The sequence below is a fragment of the Panicum virgatum genome, chromosome 8N (assembly GCF_016808335.1).
Source record: "Panicum virgatum strain AP13 chromosome 8N, P.virgatum_v5, whole genome shotgun sequence".
NCBI lineage: Eukaryota > Viridiplantae > Streptophyta > Magnoliopsida > Poales > Poaceae > Panicum > Panicum virgatum.
The window spans coordinates 23471564-23490873 of NC_053152.1; the positions used below are offsets into that span (position 1 = coordinate 23471564).

The 19310-nt window shown below is 45.8% G+C and overlaps 1 protein-coding gene, 1 long non-coding RNA gene and 1 pseudogene across 2 annotated transcripts; 2 read left to right on the forward strand and 1 right to left on the reverse strand.

Annotated features, from left to right (window-relative positions):
• Positions 1–228: 228 nt before the first annotated feature.
• LOC120686848 lies at positions 229–856 on the forward strand. Its single transcript, XR_005680416.1, has 2 exons — positions 229–656; positions 740–856. It is a non-coding gene; the product is annotated as an uncharacterized LOC120686848 (long non-coding RNA).
• A 1154-nt stretch (positions 857–2010) lies between these two features.
• LOC120684906 (protein FAR1-RELATED SEQUENCE 5-like) lies at positions 2011–6511 on the reverse strand. The gene is made up of 4 exons (XM_039966769.1): positions 6375–6511; positions 6023–6281; positions 2900–4814; positions 2011–2255 (listed from the first exon to the last, which is right to left on the reverse strand). Exons 1-4 carry the CDS (start codon positions 6509–6511, stop codon positions 2011–2013), a joined length of 2556 nt encoding a protein of 851 aa, XP_039822703.1.
• An 11014-nt stretch (positions 6512–17525) lies between these two features.
• Positions 17526–18920, forward strand: LOC120686938 (annotated as a pseudogene).
• Positions 18921–19310: the final 390 nt, after the last annotated feature.

The following is a 19310-nucleotide window of genomic DNA, read 5'->3' on the forward strand; positions in this document are numbered from 1 at the left end:
TGACCAATTTGCTTGTTAGATTAGTTTAAGTTGCCTGCAAATAAGAGTAGAGACACCATAGGAAACATTGGAGGAAAGCAAAATGATTAACACTTGTTTGGTCGGGGGGGGGGGGCAATTATGGTGATTATATATGTAGACAAACTAATTAAAGTTAGTAGGCAACAACGTTGTAACACAGCTAACATATTTTGCCCTCCCTTTTTAATTTGTTTTTCAGATTCTAGATGGACACTGGACGGCCTACCTGACGAGGAATATTTATTATGGGAAGCGGAAGCTATTCGGGTTCATAAACAAGCAAAAGCAAAGCAACACAAAGGCTCAACATCAAACTCACAAAGCATAGAAGACCCTACAAGCAACAAGTGCTACAATCCAATTTCAGCACCAAACAACAAGCCAACAATGCATGCAGTACCAACCCCACAAGCAGCGGGAATAACTGCTGCTGCATCAGTAGAGGGTGATTCTTCTATCACACCTTTGTGTGTTCCTCCACCGAGAAGAGCATTCAAATTGGGTGCAGCATTGCAATCCCCGTACGTTCCGATTGAGCCAAGGAGAATGCCCTTCAAGTGCAGCAAGGAAGTGTGCAAGGTATATGATGCCGTTTGCATGTTTGCTAGAAGGTCCACCAGGTCGAAGAGCAACGAGTATGTAAACTCCCCTTTCTGATCCCTATTTACAAAGTTTTTATAGCCCACAAAATATGATCTACAACATTGTTTTTTTACAGGCAACCCATAATAAACTACATTTTCAACTTCGCTTCATTGGGCCATCTTGCGGACTCAGTTAAACCAGGTGGGATGCTAAAGAATACTGTCGCAGAGATCGGCATCTATGTCATTAATGGCAAGAAGAAAAGGGGAGCCACAAGACACGTTCTACCACTTCACGTTTCAGTGAGCCCCTCCCCCCCCCACCCGAGTAATTTAGTAATGTTCTGAAGGCATTTTTGTTTCTCTAGGAAGGCAACTTATTTGCAATATCACATGCCAATGCAGACATTTCTGCAGCACAACCAAAGTGGGATGGCAGCCGTAACACAAGTGTTTAAGAAGGAGACAAACCACCTGGACCACAAACAACTGGTATATAACACTGCACACTATTATCTGTGTTTAGCTAAATCATCTATGTGTTTTGCTTTTTTTTCTGCACATTGTTTCCATTTTTTTGCCACACCTACCCTTCTCTGCAATGGTGAATTTTCTGCATGATGCTGGACACATTTTTTTTTTACAGATTCTCTTCCCAGTTCTACAAAAGCTAGTACAGTCTGATGAACATTCCGGGCATTACTTTCTGATTGTGCTTAATTTGCGCAATAAAAGGTTTGAAGTGTTGGACTCTATGAGGAATCTGGAAAACGGGAAGCTGGCTGAATGTTGTAACAAGATCACCAATGCAATAAAATCTCTGTGGAAGATATATTATCCTGACACAAAAAACCCAATCGACAAATACGAAATTGTGGATATTTCAATCCCAAAACAGACAATCAAGTAAGTAACTCTTTTTTTCCTTTTCATGCCTGCTGTACATGTACCCCACACCCCCCTCCCAACACACGCAAAACTTACATGCTCCCTCTTGTCATTTTTTTTGACGACAACACTCAGCCACGACTGCGGGTTCCACATGCTGATGAACGCAGAGTATTATGATGGGTGCACAGTGTGCAATATCCAAGAGGGTGACATGCCCAGGATTCGAAAGATTTTGACACACAAGTGGGTGACCTATGATGAAAACGACACAGACTGGGAAGAGATGCTAAACCTGGAAATGACACTCAAGGGTATGTATGCAGTTTCTCACATTATCAATAGCATTTCAGTTGTAAGCACTAGGCAATTGAACACATTCCCCCAGTCCTTTTTTAGCATATGAAAAAAATACATAATGCCGTAATAGTATCAGGGCTGTATTGAAGCCATATTTTAAGTCACTATTTTAGGCACCACCAAGCTATTGTTTGATTCCATTCTATTAAAAAAAAGCCTATTCCACAGCAACAGATCCTAACACCACACATTCTCCCTCTTTCGTTGGGCACTTTGCAGCATTATGGTTAGTGCTTCTGCAAAGGCTGCACTTGTTCTTTCTTTTTGATCCAGCATTCATCCCTTTTTTAAACCTTTTCTCCTTCTTGCGCCCTTTGACTTTTGATCTTGGGGGGTTGCCGACACCTGTAGTCATTGCACTAGCGCCATCGAAATCACCATAGATGGTAATAGGGTCATCACCTGAAAATAAAAACAAGGTTTCCATTAACAGATATAAACTCCCCTTTTTAACAGGATAGTAGACATAAAAAATGTCTTTTTTGCTGCAGCAAAAAATGCACCTGCTGGGAGAGGGGCCAAACCACCTGTGTCTTCAGTCACACCTGCTTCATGGTGCGTTGAAATATTTTGCACCATAGGATCAAACACAACTTGTGTATCAGTTGAACCAATTATACCCATATTAGCAGCACCATCAGACCCATCTGCATTGACAGACCTTGCTCGATTAGCACCTCGTGCCTTTCAAGCATTGCTTTTTTTCCTCTGTTTGATCTCAGCAATTTCAGCTTGCATCAACTTTATGTGTTTGTCCATAACAATGTAGGTCTCCTTCGAAACACACCCCTCAACTGCTAAACTTGCAAAAGCTGTAGATAGATTGGTGAACCACAAAGTCCTTTTGGTGTTGAGGGGCATGCCACGGGCTATGAATTCAGCAGGCACATGTGCATTAGGCTCAGTATTCTCACCCCCTTGAATTGCTTCTTGCGTCCATCTATTCAATATGTAGCGTTGTGGTATATTCTTCACTCCCAATCTTGTTAAGATCTTCATTATATGGCAACAAAGCATCCCATCCCTATCAAACTTGCTGCACTCACAGTAGTAACTTTCTTCCTCCACCACGGCTGTCACAAGATATGTCCTTTTTCCATAGCCATAGACAAAATTGTTGTTCGGCACAAGCAAATATTGGAACTGACCTTCAGGTGTCACATCATATTCAGCAGTTTTCTCAAATTCTTTTGAGAATCTGTAGAATAGGTTCTTAGTGAACACAGTTAATGCGTGTTTCTCAATTGGGTATCTAGACCACCTTCTCCTCTCCTTATCATCAGTTCTGAAGTCCTGCCCATCTTGAGCCACCAAACACTTGTCTTGAATCTTTTGGTACTGCCTAACAAAGTGCAGAATCGACATGTTTGGGTTCACATACTTTTTCAGCACAGCATTAAACCCCTCACTCCTCTGAGTCGATTGCAAGAATGGGTAAAAACAATGCATGTAGTAAGCTGGCACAAAACTACTGCGGATTGCATAAAGATGTTGGAAATGAACATTCTCTTGCAAATTATATTTGCTGATCATAGCAGACCACTTTACTTCAAATTCATCTGGGCTAACGGTGTAGTTCATGCATTCCTTGAAGTCATCTTCCAGTTTTTCATCTTTATCAAGGATAGGGCCTATTGTTCCAGTAAATTTGTCCATTATGTGCCACCGACAGTTCCTGTGATTTGTATTTGGAAATGTCTGCGCGATTGCACACCTCATAGCACCATCTTGGTCGGTTATTATGCTCACATGTGCTTTGCCCTGCATTGCTTCTAGGAATGTTTCAAACAGCCACACATAGCTAGGGGTTTTTTCATCTCTTATGAAGCCACACCCCAGCATGAACGACTGCCCATGCTTGTTGATCCCAATAAATGGAGCAAAGGGCATATCATACATATTTGTCATATAGGTAGCATCAAAAGACACCAAATCATTGTACAATTCAATGTAGGCACGCCTTGCAGCTCCATCAACCCAAAACAGGCATTCAACTCTGTTATCTTCGTCAAGCTTTATCTTGTAAAAGAATTCAGCATCTTGATCTTCTAGCTCCTTAAAGTAGTCCAAGGTCTCCTGAACATCTTTGTACTTTTCAGCTTTCCTAATGGTGGAACGAAAGTTGCTAACATCTTTTCCTTCATATGGAACTAGCTGCGCAGAGCCATAAAACTTGTTCATAAGTTGCATTATACGACCAGTGCGCAAGTTGGACCCATGCAACAATGCAATGAAATCCTTCTCCTCTTTAGGTATCCCCTTGTGAGACCTTAGGAACTTTTTCAGTGATGTCTTCAAAACAAGGTCATGGTTGTGATCTGGCACAAAGTTTATCACATGCCATTTGCTAGCAATCAGTTTGACAACCATTTTGGCTTTACAGTCTGTATGTATCATCTTTTCCCTCTTTCTCTTTTTGCCGCCATCCAACTTCTTCTTCTTTTCTGCTCCCTCATCGCAATCATTAGGATCTGAATCTTCATCAAAATTGCTATCATCAGTTTCAGCAACTGGTTGCTCTTCCTTCGTTTTCCTCTGTCGCCCCTCTTTGTTGCAGACGAACTGAACCTTGTTCTGCTCTCTAGTCACCCGTGATAGCCGTGTAGTACTAGTACAAACAGAAAAACCAATCCTCTTTGCATATGAATTGTAGAACTCTCTTGCTTCCTGTTTAGTGGAAAATGCTTGCCCTGTGTATGGCACTGGTGGTGTCAACCAAATATCTTCCACAACCTCTTCTGTAACAACAGTAGATTCTTGGTTGTTAAGCGGACAACCATGTGCATTTTGGGTTGTAGCGTCAGCATTTGATGGATTGTCAATGCCATTGTGCTCATCACCTTCTAAACTTGCATCAACCAAAGGTACTTGAGTGCAGTAGGAAGGACTTGTATTAACAGCATCCAGGAAATCAAAATCAACTTCTGAAGGAAACTGATTCAAATCCATGGTCTTTTTCCCCTACAAATGCATTTTTTTGTAAAACATCAGGCAACAAAGTCATAACAAAAATGCATAATAGACTACTTTTGTATGGCAACTTTTCAACCACAAAAAGCTAAAAAGATTCATTGTTTTTCCTACAGGTAAAGAGAAGGCATGAGCAGCACTGCAAACTGATGATGGATGCAGGCTGGAGAGGCAATTTAGAACCATGCAGTCCTTTTTTAGTTTGTGAATGGACTAAAACATGATAGCTACCCCTCGATTTGGAGGCAATTAAGATCTACCTGTGGGGGGGGGGAACCTAAACCAAACTTTTCTGGGTGAATCTGCTGAATGATGTTCATACAGATCTCAAGGCAACACATACCTTTCTGTGATGTTGATGCGGCACTCAAGGCACTTGAGCAATTCTGTTTCTTGTTGTTGTTGCCTTCATCAGGCGAGAGGCATTTCTTTTTGTTTCTTGCTTCTTTTTTTTCTGCTGGCGGCGGGCAGTTTGGTCGGCGCCGGCGAAAGGGGATGAGGAAGTTCTAAGCAATTTAGCACACGACAGGGGTAGAGAAAATGGGCCGCCCAAAGGTATGTGGGCCTGTGTTGATTTGGTTTGGGCTACAGAGAGGCGCGGACCAAACGTTTGTTGTTGGCGACAAAAAAGGAGTTAGCCAGTTCAGGTTTTTTTTTCCTAATATAGATAGGCCGTACGGAAGTGCATAATAACGACCGGTCGTAATATAGCCGCCTCCTTATTTAAAAGTTATCAAATGTTCGCCTACATTCAAGATTTTGCCGCATCTGTAAACTATCAACCGCCGCCGATGGTGCCATGGCCTCCGGCACATATGACCATTGCATCAATGTCTTTTTTTTTGCGAAATAGTAGAGAGCTTTATTAATCGGTTTGGGCAATCACATCCCTAGTTACATAATGTTCCCTGCACACCGGGACATGACCCTTCCAAACCGAACAATGATTCAAACGCCTTGCTAGCTGGGCAAGCTCGTGGGCTATCATTATGCTCCCTACCTATGTGACTAAACACGATCTTTGGTAGCCTATCTGCTTCCTGCAGGGCGTCCCGGATGGAGAAGAAAGTCGGAGCCCTTTGCGTCCTTCTCTTCGAGAGATAGCCGATAACCGTAGCACAGTCGGACACAAGGATCGTCGGCTTTTGGCACCATTCTGCCGCCAGATGTAGTCCTTCTCTGCACGCCAGAGCTTCTACCTCCACCGCCGAACCGATCATCTGTAGGGTCTTCCATGCTGACAGAAGAACGGAGCCATGATGGTCTCTGGCGATGATCCCAATGGCCGCTTCTCCCGTGCCCTCCACATACGCGCCATCCACATTGACCTTCACCCAGCCCTCCTCCGTGGGAATCCAGGACTTCCAGCCGTGGGAATCGGTCTCAGCTTTTTCACGTCGGAACTCGGGAACTAGGGCAAGCTTCCCTTTATCGTCTGGAGCTTCCTTGGCCAAAGAACTGCATTGGGAGTCCCAGTAGCTTAGCAAGAAATTGATAGATGCCGAAATATTCAGCCATTTACCTTCATGAGTCCATCGGTCCCTCACGTACCAGGCGCGCCAGTGCAGAAGTATGAGACGGGCTCCAAGAGCGGGCTCCGAGATGTCGATCGCATGTAACAGCCAATCTGGCCCAGTGTACCTAAGAAACTCATCCGCCGGTAAGGTCCAGTGCTCTCTCATGGTCATGCGTTGTCTTTTCTTCCTCCTAGCCTTACAGTCACTCCCGTGAGTATGAATGTATTTGCTTGCATGCGCATACAATAAATATTGACTCGAGAATGTAATTTTGTATCTTCTCTTTTTTGCAGAATCAATCGGGTGCGTCATCGAATGAGCCTCCGGACGAGCACTCGCCGACGACGCAGTGGCCAGCTTGGGGATCTGACCGGTGAAGATTAAGGTATTGTTCGACTTGTCAGAGTTGTACCGGTTAGACGTGTTGGAATTGTATTTGTTGGATTCTGTTGGTTAGACTTGTTGGATCTGATCAGAGAGATTGGACTTGTGGCATCAATGTTGAACTTGTCGTATTTGTGATACTTGTGCTGTCGTCGTATTTGTGAATTTGTAGTATTTGTAAATTTGCCGTATTTACCTAGCGATATTTGTGCTATCATGTGATATTTATGCTTCTGATGTCGTATTTGTGCCACATATATGATATAATAACTGACTGTGATGTATATATTGTGTTATGTTTGATGTTTGAATATGTGGGACTCGTAAACGCGCGAAAACAGGTCAGAAAAAAACTGGTAACTTTGCCGAGTGCATTTACCATAGCACTCGGCAAATTATCCTTTCACAGGCTCTCTAGGAGACTGTTTTGCCGAGCTCTCTAGGAGACTGCTTTGCCGAGTGCAGGAGGACGACACACGACAAAATAGAGGACTTTGCCGAGTGCAAGATGAAAAGGTACTGCTGTTTGGCTGGCCCCCTTGCTTTATTGTGCAAAGTGCTTTTTCGCACATGGCAAAAGTTTTGACGAGTGCTAGAAAAAAGATATTTGGCAAAGACTTTTTTGACATTATTTCTTTGGTCGTGTGTAGTTTGTCAAGTGTATGGACTTTGCTGAGTCTTTCGCACTCGGCAAACTTGGGAAATCCGGTAGCGTCTATCGATGGTCGTATCAACGACGGAGCAGGAACCGACAACGGCACCGAATGAAGAGGCCGTCCTGGGGGAATCGATGGCGGATCGGGCATTAAATGGATCCAGCATGCCCCAACGACCAAAGATAGAGGCGCCTCCATTTATTGCCACAGTTGGAGCAGGACGCTGCAGGAGGGATCGGAGGAAGAAGAAGAGAACTTCCTCCAGCCCAAGACGAGGAAGCCGAAGTAGAGGAGCAGAAGAGCGGTTTTTTCTTTTTTATATTTAAAAAAAATTAGAATTTCAAAAATATATGTCCGTTTTGGAAAATTTCAAAAATATACCCTGGTCGCCCTCCCATAGGGCGACAAGGCCCAAAGTGTAATTTTTTTTTCTTCAAATTTGCAACGAAGTCCCTGGAGAAAAAAAGGGGGGGCCTGTCGCCCCCCCAATGGGCGACAGGGGCCTGTCGCCCACCCCTGGGGGGGCGACAGGGGCCCCTCCCCCGCCGTATGCCACCATTCCCTTTGTGATTTGAGCCTAAAAATTCAGAAAAAAAGCCAGCCCTAGCCGCCATTATGAAAAAAAACTGGAGTGGTTGCCGTGTTTTCACATCTTTTTGAAATGGTGGAAGTGCACTGCTATTGGGTCACATATGTCTGGGCAAAGAATGCGATATTTGTGAATTCCGTGATCGCCGTGCTGAGCAGTGGCAACTTGTGATCTCGTACTCGCAGCTAGATACACTATAGTTCCTATTTTGAGCTATTCGAACGTGTAGTCGTCCTCATCGTCGGCGGGATCTCGGCCACTAACTCCTACCGCACCTAACTTGTCCTTCATTAAATCACGGAAAAAAATCGCAAGAACTTCCTTTATTTAACGAGCATTACGGAACCCCCAAACATAACAAGTTCACATCAATAGTATCTATAGAAACAAATGACAAGTAAACTAGCACAATCATAAACATCGGATACAAATAAGAGGTCCACAACTATCTCATTACAAATAAATATCAGATATATCTAACCACCCCTAGGGCGTCGGACCCTCTTAGCCCTCTGCTGGGCACGGACATGGCCCTCGGAGTAGGTGAGAACATCCGGAGACCTCACCTGTCGCTCAGGACGCGCAAGGGGCTGCGGTGTCTGCTGCTGAGAGATCCCAAGTGGTGCTCCTCCTAGCTGTGAATACCCCAAGACATCGGGGTCACCTTGCGCGGCAGGCTCTTCTGGAGACAAGCTGTCGAAGTCATCTAAGGTGAAGGTCTCGTTATCTGGTCGAAAGGAGGAAGAAGAAGGTCCGGCGCCCGCATCGGGGTAGAATCCTACGCAAAAAATGTGGATGTTAGCGTACGCTCGTATATTTTGTCATGACATGTAGAAACCGAAATACGAAACATAAACTAACCTGTGTAGGCCGGTATCTGTAGCCCCGGTACCATCCCTGGATACGGTCCGCCAACTGGTGCTGTCCCTCTAAACATTCCAGTATGGCCGAACGCAGTAGCTGGATCATATCCTGTATGTGATATTAGTAAATATGTAGGAACACTTGATGTAATTTTAAAGAGATATGTACGTTACCTGCACTTGGGAAGAACTGCGACTGTCGGCCCGTGCATGGTCGACAGACATGGGAACGACGACGATGCCTGAGACGACCCGTGGCTGTCTTCGTACTGCACACGGGTTCCGAAGTTGTGCGCTAACTGACGCAACTGATCACGCTGCCTCGACCATGCCTCTGTCTGCTCAAACTGGGTCATTGGGGATCCGGCACGTACCCTCGTCAAGTAAGTCGAGCAGTCCGTCTCCCTCATGTTGCAAAGGCGAAGCTGCATCAATTCAGTAAAGGTACAATTAGAAACACATGAATTATCTTATGAATATGATTATATATATATGCAAATATGATCAAGAGACTCACCGTGCCAGCTAGTGCCTCCACGTGGTGCCGGGCATAGCCATCCTGAGGCCTCACCTGGTGTGGCTGTGGGTGAGTGTCAACAAAAACCAGACGAGCCCGAGTCCGGGGTAAGTACCAGGTGAGGTAAGCCCTAAAGGAGCTATCTGTGTGTGGTCCTGTTGGATGGACCAAGTGCTCGTCTGCCTGTTCCCATTGGTCCACCCACGGCTGGATCTTGGTGAGCCAATCATCAGAGCACGGCAAGCCACTCCTTGACAACCTACAAAGTGGACCACGACGAATCGTTAGATTCGACACGAATGTATGAGCCAAGTTCATTCATAATTACCTGTGGTCCTGGCGACTGACACGCTCCAACGCGGTGGGCACCGGAAACTCCTGGCGCTGCCCAAACTGTCTCCTGACTCTCCAGGGGCAATATGCCTCAACCGCGATGTTATAAACCAGGACGGCGGAAGTAAGCCACAGGCTCGCATTCGTGGAGCAGTGCGAAGACAGGCCTGCTGGTGCACGTGTAGCCACAACCTCTGGGCTGTAAGGCTCCCAGACAACGTCCTCGGGCGTCAGCATGTCGAGCTCCGAAACAAACTCAGGATATGCGCGTCTAACCCGCGTATGTGCCCAGGACCTCTGCATTCCGAATAAGTAAAATTAAAAGTGCGCTAATACATCATGTAACAATGAATAACAAAATTAGGTTTGTTGCGAACATACCTGATGCCAGATCCAGATAGTTCCCATAGTGGGCCTCTCGTCCTCCTCGTCGCCGTACATGCCCCCGTGGTAAGGCTCGTGGCTGACCAAGGGGCGACCAACGGCTAGCCTCTCGTACGACCAAAGCTGTAGCAGTAGTGGGCACCCTGACAGGATAGCGTTCCCATGTGTCTTCATGCACCCATCGCAGAGTCCACGGTAAGTAGGCTGCAAGTACCGCCTCACCCCAGCTGTAGGGCGGTACGTCCTCGTCCCCATCCGCAATCTCCCGTGCATACGGAAGGAGAATCCTATCGACCGAGTTGCCATGAGTGTTGTTGAACATGATGTAACCAAACAACCAAAGTAGGTACGCCTCCAGCGATCTGGTCACACCTGTACTCGTCGGCATCCGCAGCCAACAAGGCAGGCTGCATAAACAATTAAGATTAATGGTTTCAACTGGCAATGGAACATGTGAATTGTAACAATTAAATTTATATATGCAATGAATACGTACTGTAAACTGTAGGAACCAGGTCTTCGAATGACCTGATGCTCGCGGGTGCGGGTTGATCTGACCTACTTCGTCCACGCGGTCAACCAGGGCAAAACGGGCCTCCAGCTCATCCTTCCACGAGGCCGCCACCACACGCAGACCTACAGCCTCCCCGACGATAGGGAGGCTGAGGAGGTAGGCCACGTCATGCAGCGTAGGAGTCATCTCCCCACACGGGAGGTGGAACGTGTGTGTCTCCGGCCTCCATCTGTCAACGAGCGCCGTCAGGAGGGATCGGTCGAACTGAATAGGCCCAACCTCGACAAGACGGCTCAGAGTCAGTAGGCCGGCCTCACGTAACCTGCAAAAAAACAAAAAATGTCGAAACAAAGGAATACCGACGAATACATAAGTGATAAACAATAATATTTCATTACATACCGGTCACACCAATCGTGGTGTATAGAGATCGCCTCGCCGGGTGGACGAGGACGTAGCACCTCTAGGGCTCGGTGCTCAACAGCTGCAAAGTAAGACCTGTGGCTCGAGTCGATCACTGGGTCTAGCAAGGAGTCCATCTCCATACCTGCATTCAAAAATATATGAGAACACATAGGTAAATATATATTTCATACAAACTGGACACATAAATACAATAATACTTCATTATATACCTGCCATATTTCATTACTATATATTACAAATAATGAAATACAATTGTGGATCATGACACCGAATGCCTTCCACGAGCAATTCTCGCCGATGCTCGTCTGAACGTAGGAGGTGCTCCATCTCTGGGATTTCTGGAAGGACCGACGTCAGCAGCATCAGTGAAGTGCATTCTGAGGACACTTCTTGTAGTTGTGACTCAATGCTCCACATTGGCTGCAACGCTTTTGTGCCTTGCTTGCTTCCGACTCGTCCATACCATTCCGAATACGATGTGTCTGACGGCGGCCTTTGCCTTTCTTAGTGGCTGGATCAGGAATAAACATCTTATTCTCATTATCCTGAGTGAAAGGCACCACAATTCCAATCCCGTATACCTCATGTCCCCATGTGGATACAGCTACTTCCTTGCTAAAGTACGGTGAAACAAATAGTCCTGGCTGTAATGCAGACTCTGCACATGCCGCAATGAGATGGGAGCATGGCATATGCAATAACTTAGGCTTCATGCAGGAGCAGAAGGCTTTGCCATCAACTGTAATCAAACTCTCCTGTACCACCCTATCTCTACGGATACCACGATCACTTCTATCCTTGCATAGAACCTCAAATCTATGCTCCATTGTACCTGTGGATATGACGCGGTGCAGTTTGACCTTTTCAATCTTCTATTGCATATATTGTGTCACTCTTTTGCAAAACTGAATTTGGGGGTTGTTGATGTTTATGCTTGCAGCCGTGTAACGCTCTCTAAAATACTTCATGCACCCATACATGATGAACTCAACAATTCCCACAAGTGGAAAGGCACGACAAGAACGCATAACCATATTGAAACACTCTGCATGGTTCGTTGTCTGAATACCATACCGTATTCCGTTGGTATCATAAAGGAATGACCATTTCTCCTTAGGTGCACCTCGAATCCAGTGTGAAAATGGCTTCTCAATTGAATCCCTAGCCTCTGCAGCCTGACTCGTGCCTGCTCCTGATGCCCTTACCTTCACTAGCTCTACAGTCAACTGATCAAGCATCTGCCATAATGCATTGAATTTTCTCTGTTGATTTTGGGTGCACAACCTCTTAAACAGGTTCTTAAGATCCTTGTTCTTGAAGTGTTCATAGAAGTTTGCACCCATATGCCTAATGCACCACCTGTTTTGGACATCAGGCCATAATGGAGGCATTGTCGCAGTTCCACGTTGCAATTTCAGTATTGATTGCAGGATACCTGCATGCCTATCACTAATAAGGCACACATCTGGACGTGCAGCAACAACATGAATCTTCACTCGTTCAAGGAACCAATACCAACTGTCTATGTTCTCATTCTCAACAAATGCAAATGCGAGCGGAACAATTTGGTTGTTGCAATCTACACCGATTGCGGTGAGTATCTGACCTTTATACCTTCCAGTCAAAAATGTGCCATCAATGCAGATCACCGGAAGACAAAACTGAAATGCTCTAACACAAGCACCTATGCAAAAGAAGGCTCGTTGCATAATTCTTTGTCCCCTAGTCACGGCTGGTACAAGGTATGTGTCATAAAAGCTTCCAGGATTTCTAGCAGCAACCTGGGATAACATACGAGGTAGGTTATCATATGATGCCTCGTATGTGCCGAACCGCATCTCGAACACCCTTTGTTTAGCCCGCCATGCCTTCAAATAACTGATGGTGTACTGGTAAGTCTGCTCAATGTGTCGAACAATCATTTTTGGCTCATAATTTAGGTTGTCCATAATAAACCCATACATTTGCTTTGCAACAAAGTCGCATAATATATTGCGATACGAGGGAAGAACTTCTGACAGCAAACAAGTGTGCTCTGTGACAATGGAACATTTCCAGTTTGACTTCCATTTTCTCTTGAATGCATGTACTCGCCATGGACATCCAGCATTCACACACTTCACCTCATATTCTTTACTGCCAGACTTTACGACTCTGAATTCTCGTTTCAATGAGATTGCCCATAGTCTCACAGCATCTTTTACGGCTTCAATGTTTGGATATGTTGCACCTTGCACTACCTCGTTCCCTCTGTACTCCCACTCCTGATTTCGTACATCTTCTGCAACATGACTGCCAAAACCATGCTCTTTCCACTCTTTTGGCAATGAGTACTGCTCGTCATCAGATGAGTCCTCATATTCTTCCATCTCTATTGCGGTTTGGTCTTCTGCCTCCATCTCGTCCACAATGCTATGTATCCTCTCTCCCTCATCAGCAAGGCCCTGTGGTCCCATGTTTTGGTTCTCTGTCTCTTCTGACTCATCTTGCTCAACATAATTGGTCTCTCTTTGAATACTCGGAGTTCCTTGATCTGCACAATGTTGGATTTCATTTTGTGTCTTCTCCTGAATTTGAACAAGAATGGCCAGAGGCCACCCACGCTCTAGAGCTGCTTGCATGTACTTCTGCCAGTCATCAGTGCTGTGTATCATCATTAATTCCCATAATTCACTTTCTACCTCCCAATTAACAAGAGACTGGACAGTGATCACATGTGTCAACGGATCAACATGGAACCCATGCTGCAGCCACTTACATATGGAACCAAAACTCCTTTCCAGAGGTTTATCTATGCCGCTAGATGTGCGCTTAAAGGCAGAAAGATCTACTCCATTTGGCCCATACATAACATTGTATTCACCATAAAATACTTGAAACTGCATCTTGCTCGACATATCTGTATATCACATAATACTTATCGAGTTATACTCTTTACTTCACTACCTTATTCAATAATCCGTAAAAACTAAGTATGAAATTCAACTACAACGTATAAGTATTCATAACTACGTGATGACACTCAAATTCTATACTGCATATGCCAAATTCTATTCTAAATCATAATTAATTTATAAACACGTCTCTAATAGTACTGCAATTGTAATAATAAATGCGTAGAACTAATTTTCTAAACTAATTTACTACTACGTAACTACAAACTAAAGTATCATTGAACTCCTACTTAAATAGTTCTACTATACCACTAATTAAATTAAATTACTTACCCCTACTTAAATTACTCATATTTAAATACATAGTACTTAAATGGAAAAATATATAAACTAAATGTACTAACCTGCAGATCACAAGTGCTGAATCCGACAGGGCTTCGCCGCTTTCCTTCTCCTCACTCCTCTCTTTTTTTCTGGATTTTTGGTGGAATTTTCGGGCTCAAATGAGTAGGGAAGGGGAGGGCTAGAGCTTTTATAGGGGGGATACCCCGGTCGCCCGGGGGGGGGGGGGGGGCGACAGGCCCCCCTACCGCGCCCGTGGGCTGGGCCCAGCGGCGGTCGCCCGTGGGCTGGGCGACAGGCCCCTGTCGCCCGTTGGGGGGGCGACAGGGCCTTTTTTTTTCCAGGGACCTCATTGCGAATTTGAAAAAAAAATTTACACTTAAGGCCTGTCGCCCTATGGGGGGCGACCGGGGGTATTTTTGAAATATTTCAAAACGGACATATATTTTTGAAATTTTTATTTTTAAAAAATATAAAAAAGAAAAAAACGGCAGCAGAAGAAGGGTCCTTTCCACCGTCATCGGCCCAACGAAAGGGCCCTATTTATGCCGGCCGCTTCCTATGGAAATTTACTTGCTGCATGCGACCATGCATTGCAAGGGTTGGGGGGGGGGGGGGGTGAGACGTCTGCGGTTTCGTGGCACATCAGCTAGCGCTTGGCTGACGTCAGGGGCGGAGTCAGAAATTTATTTTTTTATTATTAGAGGGGCCAACCATGCTAATTTATATAAAAATTTAATCAAAATTCAAATGTTCAATATAAATTTGGGAACCATAGGGGGGCTAGGCCCCTGCCCGCCCCCTGTCTCCGCCCCTGCCTGCCGTCTTCATGATGATGGATTAGGACAACACCGGTAACCCTATTTAGTTCCTAAAAAAATTTGCACAGTATCCATTACATTGAATTTTGGGACACATATATGGAGTATTAAATACAGTTGAATAAAATAACTAATTATACCGTCTAACTGATTAGCACGAGCTGAATCTTTTAAACCTAATTAGTCTATAATTAGACATTATTTGTCAAATAGCAACGAAACACTACTAGAAAATCGGCTTAAGGCATCGGTTGCAAGGAGCCTTTGGTATCGGTTTTTTGAACCGGTACCCCCAAAGCGGTACCAAAGGCTGAGCCTTTGGTACCGGGTAAAACAACCGGTGCCTAAGCCTTCAAAATTCACACAAAATATTCTCTTTGGTTGGGACTTGAACTCGCGACCTCTAGCCTCGCACGTTGCTCCTTTACCATCTCAGCTACACAATTGTTCTGATTAAGTAGGAGATATTTTCCTTTTAAAGTAATCAATGGATGAGCCTAAGGTACCGGTTGGTGGTACCACCCGGTACCTAAGGCTCCTAAGGTACCGGTTGGTAACACCAACCGGTACCTAAGGCTCGTCTATAAGTACCGGTTGGTGGTACCACCCGCTACTAATATAAAAATTACCACCTGGTACCTATGGAGTGCCTAAGGTATCGGTTGATAATACCAACCGGTACCTAAGCCTCATTCATAAATTCCATCCACCCCAAAAGTACCAGTATGGAGATGAACCGGTACCTATACTGGTACTTTTGGGGTGGATCTAAGACTTGTTTTCTAGCAGTGAAATGTGCTACAGTACCAAAACTCAAATTTTTTTACCAACTAAACACGCCCTAATATAGCATCACCAGTCTATAGTGGATCAATGTGACAATAATGCCAGCTTTTTTATGGCTCTAATTGTACGAGTAGGACCGTTGGGAAAGTTTTAGTGTAACTTTAAGAGACATGTAAGCTAATGCTGTATCTAACCATTAATTAGAGACGTGAGATGTCCTTAGAGAAATTGTCTATTATAAGCATATGCAATTTTTCTCTCAAAATCTCAATGATACGTAGGCCATTGATATGGACACATTAGAGCCGGTGACCAGCTATAACTGTTGGTTGGGGACGCTCTCACGGCCGGCCGGCGGGGGCGCGTACATGCGAGACGGCCATGAATGCCCACCCACAAGAAGCAGTAGTTCATGATCTCGCTGCTCCTGCTGCGGCCACGAACAGAGTTAATGGCGTAGGTATGACGAGGTAGCAGCGCCCGCTGTACAGTACGACGGAGGTCTCACTTCATGGCGCGAGAGAGATGGCAACTCCTCTGGCATAGCCGTGGGGCCATCCTCGTCGGGCGAGATGTGGATGCAATGCCACCTCAGGGCTCAGGGGACGGACACGCACGAGCCCCGCGCCGGCGCCGTAAATTCCTCCCGGCCCCAGCCGATCGCCGAAGGCTGGAGATCCGGTGGAGAGTTACTGAATGCATTCAGGCTCTGTTTTTCCACTCCATAAATCTCGTAAATATAAAAAAATCGTCACATTGAATATTTCAATACATACATAGAGTATTAAATGAAGTCTATTTACAAAACTTTTTGCATAGATAGGCTGTAAATTGCGAGACGAATCTAATGAGCCTATTTAATCCATGGTTGCAACAGTAGTGCTACAGTAACCATCCGCTAATTATTAATTAATTATGAATTAATTAGCATCATTAGATTCGTCTTGCGATTTACAACCCATCTGTGCAAAAAGTTTTATAAATATACTTTATTTAGTACTTCAAATTAGCAAGATTCCAACACAATTTTTTTTTACATTTCATCTAAACAGACCCTCAATTTACTCGAACCAGCACAACCGCAGCGACCTGTCCGATGTGCAAAACTGCAAATGCGTTCTACTCCAACTCTTCTCTCCTCTTTCGTCTTCTTCGAAGCCAGGCCAGGCAAAAGCTTCCGTGCGTGGGATCCGGGAAGCCCGAGTACACCTGCTACACCGCAGGCGCGTTTTATTGCAGGCGCAGGGCTCTGGCAGCGGCACGCGGCGGCGGCTGGAGCAATAACTAGTAGTAGCACACTCCCTTCTTTATTAATAGAAATAAACTGTCTGTGCATGTTCCTTCAAAAAAAACTAGTAGTAGCACACATCAGGCCCGTTCAATTTGCGTCTTAATTATTAGTAGTAATTTAGTGTCTAATTACATTTTAATTAGGCTTATTAGATTCGTCTCACGATTTACAGTCATTTGTGTAATACGATTTATTTTTCGACTATATTTAGTACACCATGTAAATAATTTATAAAAAAATTATGTTTTGTCTTCTGGGGATCTAAACGTGGCCTTAATCGAGGTCGAGGGGAGGGAGGTGGGAAGAGGGAAGAGGGAAGAGGGGGTTCCGAGCTGAGCCCATTTATGGGCACTCTACTCGCCACGCCTTAAATGCGCAGCACAGGCCGCCCTCCCTCCGTCGCTGTGGCGTTGGATGCAACTCATTAATGGCGGAAACCCCGATCGATCACGGCTATAAATCCATGGGTGCCTCCGGAGCGCCAGAGCCCCGCAGCTTGTGTTGTGCGAGCCATCCATCGCCATTACTAGGTTGTAGAGGGGGCTTGCAGTCAAAGGAGATGGAGGTGCAGCCGGAGCTGTCGCTGGGACCGGGGGCGGGTGCCGGCGGGCTTCGCGGCCGCCAAGAGCCCCAGGAGCTCGTCGTCGGACTCCGACGGCAGCGCCGCCGGCGGGAGGAAGAGGAAGCACTTCGCCTGGGAGGAGGCCGTGTCCCATGCCGGCGGCCTGGAGCTCCAGCTCGGCGACCCACTGCCGATGGACTGGGAGCAGTGCCTCGACCTGCATGTGAGCAATTATTTAATCAAACACTCACTCGTTGTTACTGGTACTATGTTGTTTGCTTTTAGTAGTAAATAAAATGTTTTTTTGCTTTCCAAATTAAAGGTGGAAAACTGGAAACTAGCCGTCTACTGTGTTTTTAGTGGCAGTCTTCTGCTGAGCTGGCAGAAGAAGCATAGTACTATTAATGATGCAGTACAGTATAAGTGTAGAACTGGCTGCATGATCCATACTCCTATATGATAATGATGCTGTTATGTGTTAATACGCCAATACTCAATATAACTTGTTCTTTTATTTTGAATCATGGCATCATGCCCAAAGACAATGTTAACTGAAGCTTAACAATTATGTGTGTGTGCTTGTGGCAGTCCGGGAGGATGTACTACCTGAACAGGAAGACCATGAAGAAGAGCTGGGTGAGGCCAAGGTCCACCAAGGAGGAGCAGGGCACCCTGAACCTGGAGCTCAACATCTCCACGGCCCCGTCAGCCTTCGACGGCAAGGCGAGCCGCGTCGCCGCCGCGGACGACGCCAGGAGCATGAGCAACTGCGGCGTCGCCTCCGGTGGTCACATGGTGGCCGTGCCGTGCGCCAACTGCCACCTCCTCGTCATGCTCTGCAAGGCCTCCCCGGCGTGCCCCAACTGCAAGTTCGTGCAGCCGTCGTCGGTGCCGCCGCCGGCATCGCCGCGGCCGGCGGTGCATCCACGCCGGTTCGACGCCGTCAAGCCGCTGGAGACCCTGAGCCTCCTGCACTAGCCTGCGCCGTCCAAGGAGGTGGCTAGCTAGCTGTAGAAAGGGGAGACAGCAAGTGAAAACCGAAACTGAAACTGGGTTACTCGAAACTCAATACTAGTGGTGGTGATGAGATAGATCAGCTAGATGGGGGGATGTGTGGGTATAACTGTAAGGGTGCTGTACATGCTGCTACAATGCTTCAATGCAAGTGAGGCGATGATCAAGTAGTAATCAATCATGCGAAATCATTTTCGATCGACATTTTACACAAATCAAAATGTGATGATCCTCTCTGCACTGACATAAACATGACAAACACTGACCCAAGTGAAAGAACACCGTACCAATGATTCCTGAGTGAGGCAGATGCAGGATCGGGGGGCGGTGCTGCTTCTTGTGCTGATACCCGGATGTCCGGATTCAGGCCTTGTGCGCTTCATCTCGCGATGTCATCCTTGTCTCTGGACATGGTCACCGATAACACCGCCAGGAAAAACCAAAGACAGATGATTCATGGGGTGTTGCATGGCTAACGAGTCAACAAGACTATTATGTGATCGATGACCATACACACGGCAATGACTCGTAATACGACAACGGATGGATGGCCAGTGAAGGCTACTCGGCTTGTTTTTGGTACGCGCCGCGCCG